Genomic DNA, 12,773 nt, shown 5'->3' with positions numbered 1-12,773 from the left:
GTGGGATATCAAGGAAATTCTACGGATCGGAAGTCTTTCAAATATTTAGCAGCAATATCCAATTTCTCCTCCTATATCCCCACAATTCTTCATAGTTGATTTACCGAGACCATCGTTCGACTAAAGGCTATTATCGATCGATTTCGAATTATACATCTTTAATTAGAAAAATTGTACACCTTTAATTAGAAAATTGCAAAACTCTTGTATAATATTGCAAAACATTGATACAATGATAATAAAGTTAATCACTTTATTTAAACAATGGCAGCAATAACGTACTTCTAATTAAATAAAGAAAATTAGATAGCCATGTTTAGAACTTTTAAGAATTCTGGAGTTACATAATAGTTTTTCTTTTGTACCTTTATTTCAGGACCTGTCAACGCAACTAAGAAAGTTAAGATGTGGTGCACGAATAACTCTTTGGCAAGTTGTTGGTTTCGCCAACGGATAATTCCAGTGTGCGGGAAAATTGCGGATATCAGCGACACATAGTGGCTCGTCAATTTGGAAATGACAAGGCGGTCGGCCGCGTGGACACTGCCAAATGGAACTTCTAAATGGATAAGATATAAGAGTTAACACTCGAGCGAAAGGAGGAATTAGGTGTCTGATGTATGACCCACCGTCATCTACCCGTTCGCTTCCGATGAAGCATGCGCCCCGTAAATAATGGCGACATTTTCTTTAGATCTTTCTTTTAAAAACATGATAAATTCAGTAGAGTCGCGAGGATGAAGAGTGTTCTCATTAAAATATAAAACTTATTGTTGATATGTCAAGAAAACGGAAAGGCTTTTCGCGTACTATGCGGATTATTGTATTCTCATGCTGGTTTAATCTAGACTGTTTTGTTGCAAACGTAAAAACTCTCGAAAATTAATATCACCGACAAATCATAATCGCGAGATAATCCGCGCTTCGAGGGGCATTCCCTTCGCGCAAAGTTTACAGATTCGATCTTCGCGACATCGACACGAGCAAACGCACAAGTCAGGGAAGTAGAAGTGGATGGCAGGGTGATGCATGTCCCGTGTACCAAGGGGCGAGGGGATGGCACGGAAAACGTGATCCTGTGACTGATCCGTGAAAGCGTGAAAGGGTTTCCACTCCTTTTTCCACCCCTTTATCCACTCTACGAGAACACGGGGGTGTCGCGAGGCGACGATCAATCACTCCATGCCACAGTACCGACGCACACCTCCCTTCCTACCTAACTGACATCACCCTCAACCGCCACCCACTTCACCCACCCCCCCGGTTAGGATATTCACATAAAGGATTTCCACCGAAACCAATGATGCTCCTTGAACTAAATGCGTGTCCCATGCGATATCTCTACATTACTCGTGCATTATTTAAGTATACAGAGAAGATGAGAAAAATTTTGACATAGTTATTACATCAATGATACTTTGGTAATTATTAATGTGTCAAGATTTGACACCAAAATTATATTCTCCTAAAAGACAATTTTTTGTCTATTACTCATTACGAATGATGTATTCATTTTTTAACAAAACAGAAATACGCTTCAAAGAAAATGTTTGATGTTCACTACAGCTTTTCTTCAAAAATATCGGTGAGTGTAAAAAAGAAAGAAAGAGAAAAGGAAGGAGAAAAGGAGGAAGAAAGGAAGGAAGAACGGTTAGACTCATGCGAGAAAGAGAAAAAGGGCGGCGAGTGAATGGCGATTAAGGATCGTAGGGAAGCGAGCACGCACTGGAAATCGTAGGTCAAGATATCCAATGCCGCTTTTACGGGCCGTGTCCGTGTCGGGAGATACTAAAACTAATGTATTCATGAGATAATTATTTCTTGCATTCATTACGGGGCTGTAAAGTTTTTATTGGACTCTGGTCGGGCTGGCAAAGCGCGAGGTACCTTTACAAAGTTAGAGATGACTTGCTCTCTCGGTCGCCTCTTTCTTCTATTTCATGCAGGCCCGTTTACGGCATTTAAGGACAGTTCTTAGCCCCGGATCGTGCTGATAACCTCCGAAACTCAAACAAGCTAGGGATATCTGGAATGCTAAAAGCATTCTTCAGTAATGTTTAACGACTCAAGTAATATTTCGACGACTGCAATGTGCAACGAAAGAAATGCAGGTTACTTTGTTCTTACACTTTACGCACATTGCTGGTTGATTTTGAAGAATCATAATGGTTTCATACGCAAATATCATAATAGACGTATGCAGAATTTATTTATTATATTAAACATTAAAAGTATATTTATCATTAATCAAGAAATTTTGAGAACATTTAAAAAAAGTTGATATTAAAAAATTAGCATTGTCAACTTATATGAATTTTATGTGTAAGAGATAACAATAATTCCGTTCCACAAACTATATATATTTCAACACAAAGAAAATTTTATATTTAATATATTTATCTTTAATATTTTTTTCTAGATATTTAATTTTAGATATACATTATCATGCAGTAAATTCATTATAAGAATTTCTTTGTTAGCGCAAGCTTTACTCATTATTTTGGTTATCTATAGAGTCTCTATTTTTACGAGGTACAAAGGCAAACAATATAATAAAACGTTTCTCGCACGCGGATGATACAGCGGTTCTCTCTCTTAAAACGTGGGGATATTAATGCCGCGCGAAAGAATGATTAATTGGAAGCGCGGCGCCGCATAGGAATATCGATGACAGTACACTTCGTTAGAATGGAGAACCTTATTTGCCTTTGTACATCCGCCAATTATATCTCTTTAATTAGAGTCACTTCCGCGCAACACCCTCTCAGACATTAAATAAAGAGATGCTCGTTAAAATCTTTTTTCATCCGCGGCCCGACGTTTTTTCTTTCCCGCTTTAAATATGCAAATCGCAGTTTAATGGCTAATCAAAGAGTTTGGTTGGAAATTATTCCGCGCTCCGGGGTCTACTTTATTAAGGCATCTTTACAGTTACTCTCCTTTTATTCCTTCCGCCTTCTTTATCAAGATAGATATTTTTTCTGCGTATAATTTCGATACGCCGCGCCACTCAAATATTTAATGATTATAGTTATAATACTATATTTCGATGATATCGTATTGTCATGAAATTAAATGTAGTCAATGTCATAAGATCGTCAGTAATTTATTAAAAAAATCGAATGTATTAAAAGTTAAAATGTTATTTTAAAACTACATTATAAGTATTAAAATGTATTTCCTTAGAATTAATATAGCCACCAGATCAAATAAATGCATTTTAGTAAATATTATTTATGTAATTACTTTTATTAACTGTAATTTTAATTTTTAATATACTTGATTTCTTTCAGAGAATTGTTGACGCTCTTGTGCCACTGACTATATATTATAATCTTAAATATATAATATTATATAGCACATGTAAAATATTATACAATATATATGTTTGTATTTTTGAAAATTTAGATTTTATCTCTAAGTGTTTGTTCGCAATGTGCGTAATTTTTTCGAGCATATAAGACAAAAAATTACGCAACATGAAAAAATGAAAAAATATTTGATATTATAACTTTGCAAACACTCTTTAGATATTCTTTGAATTTCCTTCTTTTGGATTTCCGCATTGCTTGGAAGTTTCCAAAGAAACTTACTTAAAATTTCGATTCAACCTATGTGCCAGTCGAGAATTTTTCTCTTGTACTGATACTCTTTTATATTATAGAACTAAGAAAAAAAATGTAACATGGGTAGGTAGAGACTGTCCCAGAAGGATATAAGGCGCCGGTGGAATATTAACAAGTTTGGAGCTCTGAAGATAGGATATTATTCCTTTCTGTACTGCTTTGCTGAGTGCGAAAAATATATCAATTTCTCTGTCGCATAAAAATGTGCTTATACATTGCACACGAGGAATAGAAAATATTCTATGGATTTTTCTATATCCCAGCGCTGACACAACTTAAAAATATGCTAATGTTCATAGAATAAGAGAAGAAGAACAAAGAGAGATGGAATTTTCTTTCTGCTTTCCACATTTCTTTAATTACTGTGAAATTCTAGATATTAATTGTTATAGTACGTATTATAATTTTTCATTATATTACATTAATTTTAATATTTTTCGAATCTTTTTTCTACTATACAAAAATTAATACGTAAACGAACGATATTTAGAGAGAAATCAAGTTTTTTGTGCGAAAAGTCGAATGATCTTTAAAGAATCGAGATTTAAGAATCGACATAAAAGGACATATACTTTCGATATGCAAGGGAGACAGAATATAGAAGAAGAGTTGACGATGTGAAAATGATGAAGACCGGAACCGGAAATGAAGTTCGTCGTTATACATTACTCTAACGCCGCGTCAGTGGAAAAAGCGTATATGCATGATCAATTTACAATACAGTTTATATGACAATTTTTCTAATAATAATTTATATATTTATTGTTTAATTTTACGTAATAAAAATAAAGAAAATATTTTATCTTAAAGATTTATAAAGAATCAATTTTATAAAACACTTATACACATATATACTTGTATGCCAAATTAAGTTTGGTAATAGAAAAATATAATTTTAGATAAATAAAATAGAAGAATTTTTTAAATTTATTTAAATTTATTTAAATTCCTGATAAATCTCTATTTTCCAATAAAATTGTTTGCAAATCGGATGTACATCCTAACATGCACTTTTCTTGCAAGTCGTATTACTTACCGGAGGGATGAGGGGAGAAATCGGATTTTCTCAACGCGAGAAACGTTAAACGGAAGAACGATCGATGACATGGGCAAACGTCGAGACACGAGATTTTCGCACGTGTTCACAGGCCTGTCTGTGCGATTCTCGTAATCCTGCACCGCCCACGCTCGAGCTTTCGCTTCTCTCTGTAAAAAGGAGAACGGAATTGAAATCGGCTTTTCGAAATTGCGCACCGTCCCGTAAGCATCCCCAGGGAAAAAGAAATGCAAACACGCCTATGCTGAATGCGTGGACCTATCAAAGAAGAAGGGAGACAACAAAAGTACAAAATTCGGGATTGAGAGAGATGCGCCGTTATTCTCAGGATCGAAACCTTCGTATCTAAATCCAAGGTAAATCCAAGAGAAGCATTAGGAAGCTTTAAGTTCAAATAAACGAACCGTTTGTGCACGATTGATGAAATATGGGGAAAAGATAAAATTTTTTTGATCAAAAAGTATAAATTATAAAACATTAAGGTACGGTTTAAAATTAACTACATCTCAATTTGATTCTATTTTCGGTTGCTATTTTTGACAGAAATAGGAGTTAATTATATATAAATAATAACAAATATATTATAACGTTATAATAATTTATGTTACATTTTATTTTGTTATTATATGTTTATTATTTTTAAATGTTTCATTGTTTTTGAGAAAATTATGAGAAATAATGTTCAATATGTGCGATAAATACATAAAAAAAACTTAAAATTCATAATCATTCATTATTTTTGAAAATTCATAAATTAAAAAATCAAATATAATATATAAAATGTATAAAAATTTATAAAATACCGTAAAACGTTAGTTATTTTAAATTTGTTAAAATATATTAAATATGTTACAATGAACTAGCTTTATCCTAATTATTATTGATAATTGAGTTGACTATCTGCAGAAATTACACAATTATTTCAAAAAACATTTCATAAAGTTACTGGTCACGTCATCTATGTAATTATAAGGTAATTATAATTATGCCTGCTGAAATGAACGTTGAAATATGTGAATAGGAAATTGTAACGCCATCGTGCGGACATGATTTGAAACATGTATCTTATAAGTATAAATTGATTTTTTCAAAAATGTTACAATCAGAAATAAAGTGATGAAGACTATCCTTTTATTCTTATTTTAACAAATATTATTTAGCAAAACTTAAAAAACAATTTACAAAGATAATTTTTATGATTGTTCATTAAGTAACATATGATTCTATGAATGACATGCAAACATCAAATACATATAAATGCAAATATAAAAAATAAAAGTAAATTGTCTTACCTTCTAATCATGATATACATGTACTTCATAAAGTAATATAAAAATAGATAATTTATTATATTTATTCCGAAGATTTATAGTTTATATAATCTATATTCTATAAAATCAATTAAAACAAAATAATGAAAATTATATATATGTTTACATCACAAACTTACTAAAAAACATCGAAAAATTTCTATTTAAAAATTATTGACAAACTAATCACACTTCTTTTACTATACACGTTCTTTCATCCTTGAACTCCACCATAAAACTGACTACCCTTTTTCCTGAAGCTTGTATGGAAAGCAAGGGAATGTAAGCTCCACCCATTTCTCACTCTCAATAAAGATAAAAAGATATAAATTTAAAATGTTGTATTATATTTCTTTAATTTATATTTATTACAAAAATATTTATATAATAAAAAAATAATATTTCATTATGTTACATGTAAGTTGTGTAGATGTTACGAATTTATTTACTATTTCTTCAATAATTCTTATAAAGAATTATTTGTACAAAATTATTATTTTATCTTTAATTTTTTTAACAATCTCTCCATAACATTTTTCTTTATAAATAGTATACAACGCTCTAGTACATATTTTTTGGGATTGATCACATGAAAGGGGTGATTATTTTTTTCATTCAAGGGATGAAAAAGGGGAAGAGTTGAAAGGATTGAGAGGGATAGAAATTTTTCTCACTAGTATATCAACATTTCATTGTGTGTGATTTCAACAGTATTTCAGTAGATAGTAAGCAATAATTTTAATAATGCAATTTTCAAAAATTAGTTAAACAGTATGAATATAACGTTTAATATCTGCCAAATTATATATCCAAGATTATTTTAAAACAAATCAGAACGTTTATAAAAGAAGTGTAATGAAAAATATAAAGCATGTATCTCACAAGTTACACATGTATTTATTTCTGTAGATAAAGATTAATCATATTTAAATGTAAATATATTATAGAAAATTGTGATCTATTTTTAGAAAACTAAAAGTAATTTCTAAATATATGAACATGTAAAGCATATAATACATATATATAAGTGTACAAAAAATAAAATAGAACTAAGTATTGTTATAAAAGCAGTTTCCAAATTTTTCACAAGTACAAATAGTTCTTGATATATAATACGTACACTTGAAATTATTACACACTTTCAAAGCTACCACTGGTTCACTTAATTCTGGCATCCTGACAATAGTTTGATACCAGGCACACTGCGAAGTAGATTTGACAACAGCCTGTGACGAACTGAGCTACCCTTTCCATGCAGAGTAGTCTGCGGGGTAGATCCAATACTATCCTGCCCAATCACAAGCAGCTCCCAACCAACCCCCAGGAGTTTCTCTTCCATAAGAAACGTTGGAGAGGGACAGCGAGCAGCAGTCTCTGGGATACCGAGCATGCTCGAACGGAGCAGTCGAAGTCCCATGTATCGTATCCTATCAATATAGATAGAAAACAGAAGAAAAATTGACCAATTTAATATTTATGCAGTAAAGGTAATAGATGTTTTATTAATATCTAACTTACTTGTGTAGTTGGTATACCTTAGCTTAAATCATATAAAGACACCTATATATACTATGCTTATAATACTTAATTAAATGAAAAACATGAATATTTTAATGCACACAAGTCACAAATTGTTGAAGGAACGTAGTCAATACTTCTGCTGCTGCAGCACCCTTTTTTTTAGCAGCTACCCCTTTTTATGGGGAAAGGGGTTGCTGTACCCCTTTCAAAGGGGTTAAAATATAAAAGAGGGGGACTATGTAATATGGCATTAGGAAGATCTTTTATCAAAGGACCAAATGGTAAATTGAATAATGGCATAGCCAGAAGATATGCTACTTTTTTACTATCTTTTTTTTTATAATCACGAACTATTGACACTTTCGTATTCAAATCTTTAAATTGTTAAAACTCATTCTTCAATTACAAGAAATATAAGTTTGACACAAATATTTGTTATAACAATATAACACGTGATAAATTATATTAAACAATGTTTAAATATGATGGATAATCGCAAAATCGATAAAAAATATTTTTTCTACATCACACTTTCTCTATAACCTAATAGATTTGATTATTTCCTTTTTTTATTAGGAAATACTTGATGGAAATAAAAAAATAATGTTTTACATTTAATCTTAAGTAATATGATTTATATTTCTTGTTGTTAAAAATTTTGTTCATCGATTAAACAACGAGATTTTTATTAAACCAATCTCACAGCGTGGTTAGGTTAGGTTAGGATTAAAGTTTCAACTGTTTCAAGCAGAGACATTCTTTATCCACAGAGCACTAGTCAGAAATATGATCGAGTTTCTTGAGTTCACCACAGTTTACGACACAAGATTTATTCCGAACTTTTTTATATTTTCCATCTTTTCTCTTTTTCTCTCTAATGCCTAATTGTATATCCTATTTCACTATAAGTGCAGAAAGTATAATATAGTGCCGCTACAAAGAATTATAAAAAATAAAAGGAGTAGCCATATAGTAATGGTAGTCAATAGTAGTGTGTCACGATGTTTGTAATTTTACTATAACTTGTTCATTTCTTAGATATCAAAAATTGAATAAATATCACTGAAAAATGACGCTATATCACTTCGGAAATTGTTTGGCATTGGTATACGTACCATACTATTTAACTTACAAATATTCTGGCTTGTAAGTATTATATTTTCGTTTCTAACCTAATTTTTAAATGGACATATAGTGAAGGAAAATATTTCTAGGTCGGAGTACGGTGCCTTCTGGAAATGCAATCAAGCCGGTGGTATTTACATATTCACGCAGCTCGTAAAAATGCTAGCACTTGCAACATTTTTTCCAACCGCTGACAATGTGGGAGAAGAGGGTTTTGATATCTTTGGAGTATATATTATTAGATATTTTTCCTTTACAATTAAGCAATAATTATTAAAATTTAGTGTGTTCAAGCTGACAAAGCAGCCAAGCCTGCTCGCCAAGCAATTAAATGTGGCAATTAAATTGGTTCTTATCTTTAGCAATTAAATTGGTTCTTATCTTTAGTGAACAAATTGATAATAAATTTATTATCAAGTTAACATCAAGTTCCTGTGCTATATCATTATAACCAGGTAGCAAATTAGCAATCTGATAACTGGAATAGACATGTTTTACGTCGATGCGGATATTGCATCATCTGTATAATTTTTTTTAAGTTTCTGAGGAAATTTGTCAAATGTATTTTGCATGTTCATGTCTTGATTTTACAAATTTTTTACTTTTCTATAATTATCCTGTGGAAGATTGGAAGCATCTATATCGGGGTAGTAGTCTTTTGAAAAAAGGTCTTGCAAAATCTTGCTACAAATTTTGTTATTAAGAAGGATACAAACAAAATAAGATTTATCAGATAATGTCGACAAAATGTTAACACATATGTAACACATATGTAAGCACATATATAACAAAATCTGTTAACATAATTTAATAGTAAATTGATAGCAAAAACAAAATCTATCATTTTTATTTAAGTTGACTTTTCATTATACAATATTTACCATAAGATGGATATACTTCTTATAAGAAAACACTTAAAAGTCCTATATAAGAAGACAAGTTAGCTAATCCTCTGGAGAGATTCTCCAGCTCTTTCAAAGTATGATTTTTGGGCGCAAACTTTGCTAATAAAATATGAACTTATTCACATAGATTACATCAATAGATTTTATGTATATTTATCATTAAATTGCTGATATTGAATATAACAGAATTTGTATCAAATTCAGTGCCTTTTTATCAACAATATTTGTACTAAGCATTTAATAAAATTTGTTTTTAATAGACTTGGTTGACTGGGTATTTATAAATACAATAAGTCACAATCAATCACTTGGCAAGCAGACTAACAGCTTTGTCCAGCTTTGCATATGGTCATTCTGTCACACTTACTTTATATTATCTAAAAGTAAAAAACATCCCTAATTTAGTCTTGTTTTCATAAAAAGCTTTGCATCCTTTTATAAATAAAAAATACATTTTAGGAATTTTTAAAGTCATCTATTGATCTGGCAGATTTGGTAGGAATTTTATTGGTACTAAATAGTATACCTGGCAAAGGGCATGCCAAGGTATTAACTGCTGGTATAGGATGGGCAGGAGCTGAAGTGCTGCTTACAAGATTTTTGTTGCTCTGGGTTGGAGCGCGTGGCGCTGAGTTTGATTGGAAATACATTCAAAAGAGTCTTGAATCAAATATCAATTTGGTAAAAATTTATAATTTATACTTTATGATGAGAAATTTATATACATGTAAGGAAACTTAGATTTGTGATTTATTTCTAACAGGTGCAACATATAACGACCGCAACATTGGTTTGGTTATGGTCTAGACATGATTTACGGCGTGGTTTAGTTCCTATAGTAGTTGGTATGCTTGTACTTACAGTATATAGGCCACTTATGCTAGACTTTCTTTCATCTCTTTTATTAGCTGGTCCATGGTCAACACTTATTATTAAAGCGATCACTACCTTTTTCATCGGCGCAACAACGTTGCATATTTACGCAGGTCTTGCGCATTCAATTGGAATTTTCTGAAATTCATATCTGAATTTATGTATATATTTATTATAACGTACGATTGCATTAATCGTGTCTCCCATTTTTTAATAATACTATAATTGTACATTACATAATAAATGCTGCTGTTGTTGCATTTGCATTATACTCTTTTATTTTTATAATTTTATATTCTAAATTTCACACATAATTTGAAAGTATCTCACATCAAATATTATATTTAGCAATAATCTTGCGAGCAATAATCTGTGTAGTACATTATATAGGAGAAGAGAAATGATTTTTTAAAATTGATATTATATTTTTCTTAAATATGAAATTTTTTTAAGAGGATAGGAATACCAAAGAAATATATAGATTTTTCTAGATATAATAATACTATGAAAAATACTTTTGCATCAGTGCATGTTACATGAATTTTTGGTCATATCACTGGACACTGATTTTTTTAATTCAGAATATATAGTATGAATATTTGTACTCAATTTTTTAAATAAAAGATATAAATAAATTTAAAATATAGAAATAATTATTTTTGAATTATAAATTTTATTAATAAAGCACTTATAATTTTTTTCTTATGATAGACTTGTTACTTTGATTCACATCTTCGTTTTATAAATATTCTTTTGAGAACAATGGCCGAATGCGATCTCTCATTTTAGCCTTTATTCTAGAGACTCCGCTCTATTACAGTTAATGGACGTTAGTGATTGCAGGTCTGTATATACATAAATATTTGTGGTGACAATCATTTTAGAATAGAGTTCGCTAATAACGAATCTTGATTCAAAACTAAGCCAAAGGTAACAGGAATAATCTATTTCTTTCTCTTTTGAGTATAAATCTTTTTGGAACAAACTAAACTCTATTGATTAATTTTGTTTAAAATATAACACAATGAAAATTAATCAAAGAGACTGTAGATTAAACATATTTGTAATTATTATATATATAATTTATTATCATTAAAATATTCTATACTATACTGGGTTATAAAGACAATTTTTTTTTGAAAAATAATAAATTTATTAATTTTGCTAATTCTTGAAAATATATAAATTATAAAAGCAGAGTATTTCCCCAGCTTAATATGTTAATATTTGATTCTCAAAGAGAGTTACACATTGGAATTTCCATTCTATCTACTCATTGGGAAATGTATTTATACATCTGCTAGAAATATAGAACTTTCCTTATTTTAATAACGTATGTAAATGGCGATTCCAATAAATCAATGATTCATAATGTAGCCAAGTTTTCTTAAGTATACATATATATATATGAATATGTCAAGTATGTATTTTCTCAAATATATAATTTAAGAATCTGCTCAGGGACATAACACGTCTATCTACAGACCTGACCTCCCTTTTATTTCACAGCACGTTGACAATGCTGGAATTCAAATTGATCATTGACTAATATATATTACGCACATTATATCAATAAACTCTCGTGAGGTGAAGGTTAACGAGAATGTGAGGGGTTTGTATAGCACAAATGAAAGTGAGACTTTTTATATAACGTCATTTTGTTTAGTATGTTTTTATGCGTATTTCAATCAATGTATAGAACGTGTATACATTATTTTCATTATATTATTTTTTTTCTGTATAAATAAAATATTTTTTCTATTTTTTTTAAATATGACAAATTTTTTGGGATAATTTTCTATAATTAAAAATTGTATTTATACGTATAAAAATCCAATATTATCGATTTCTACAACATGTTAACGAATAATCTGTCTTTACTGGACATTACGAAACAAGCTGATACTTTGCAGTTTTATAAATTTGTTTTGTCAAGTTAATCATGTATGACCTCTATCACGTAACTGAGAAGAACTTATCACGTGTAGATACAAGTTACTTGTTGTATACTTTCTCCTTATCTCAAAAATATGTGACGTTTATTTACGTAGGTGTAACGAGAAAAATTTAATGCCACGGGCGTCATCTGCATTTACGAGTTTGTTATTGTAAACAAGACATATAGGTATTCTTTATTTGTTAATTTTCAAAAAATTTAGAGTTACAAAATTTTACGAAAAATATATATTGCCCCTCCCTTAATTTTAGAAAATTTTATAATGAAAGCTAGTGCTATCGAAAAACATGATATCTATAAACATGATAAAAGTACGAAATCCAAGTATAAATTTATAATGTTGAAAAGTTGTTATTAATTATTAAACAAACAAACACGATTTATCTTATTTTCTTAAAT

General features: G+C 30.1%; 2 protein-coding genes across 3 annotated transcripts in view; one reads left to right on the top strand and one right to left on the bottom strand.

Annotated features, from left to right (window-relative positions):
- Positions 1–7,165, bottom strand: part of LOC108756912 — a 67,199-nt gene extending 60,034 nt beyond the window's left edge. Inside the window, exons 1-2 of the transcript XR_001939873.1 lie at positions 7,114–7,165; positions 4,663–4,832 (exon numbers count right to left, since the gene is read on the bottom strand). The gene's annotated coding sequence lies outside the window, so the exon portion shown is untranslated. The remainder of the gene's footprint in view (positions 1–4,662; positions 4,833–7,113) is intronic.
- A 1,164-nt stretch (positions 7,166–8,329) lies between these two features.
- Positions 8,330–12,773, top strand: part of LOC108756707 (transmembrane protein 147) — a 4,837-nt gene continuing 393 nt past the window's right edge. The window contains exons 1-4 of one of the 2 annotated variants that reach the window (XM_018500719.1): positions 8,330–8,660; positions 8,729–8,867; positions 10,004–10,225; positions 10,308–10,368. In XM_018500719.1, the coding sequence (XP_018356221.1) occupies positions 8,584–8,660; positions 8,729–8,867; positions 10,004–10,225; positions 10,308–10,368 (499 nt within the window). In that variant the 5' untranslated portion in view covers positions 8,330–8,583. Of the gene's footprint in view, positions 8,661–8,728; positions 8,868–10,003; positions 10,226–10,307; positions 10,657–12,773 lie in introns of those variants that run through there. The other variant, XM_018500718.1, reaches the window with a different exon arrangement.

The sequence above is a fragment of the Trachymyrmex septentrionalis genome, unplaced genomic scaffold, assembly GCF_001594115.1.
Source record: "Trachymyrmex septentrionalis isolate Tsep2-gDNA-1 unplaced genomic scaffold, Tsep1.0 scaffold13, whole genome shotgun sequence".
NCBI lineage: Eukaryota > Metazoa > Arthropoda > Insecta > Hymenoptera > Formicidae > Trachymyrmex > Trachymyrmex septentrionalis.
The sequence above is the reverse complement of the archived record's forward strand: the minus strand, read 5'-3'. Positions and strand labels throughout refer to the sequence as shown.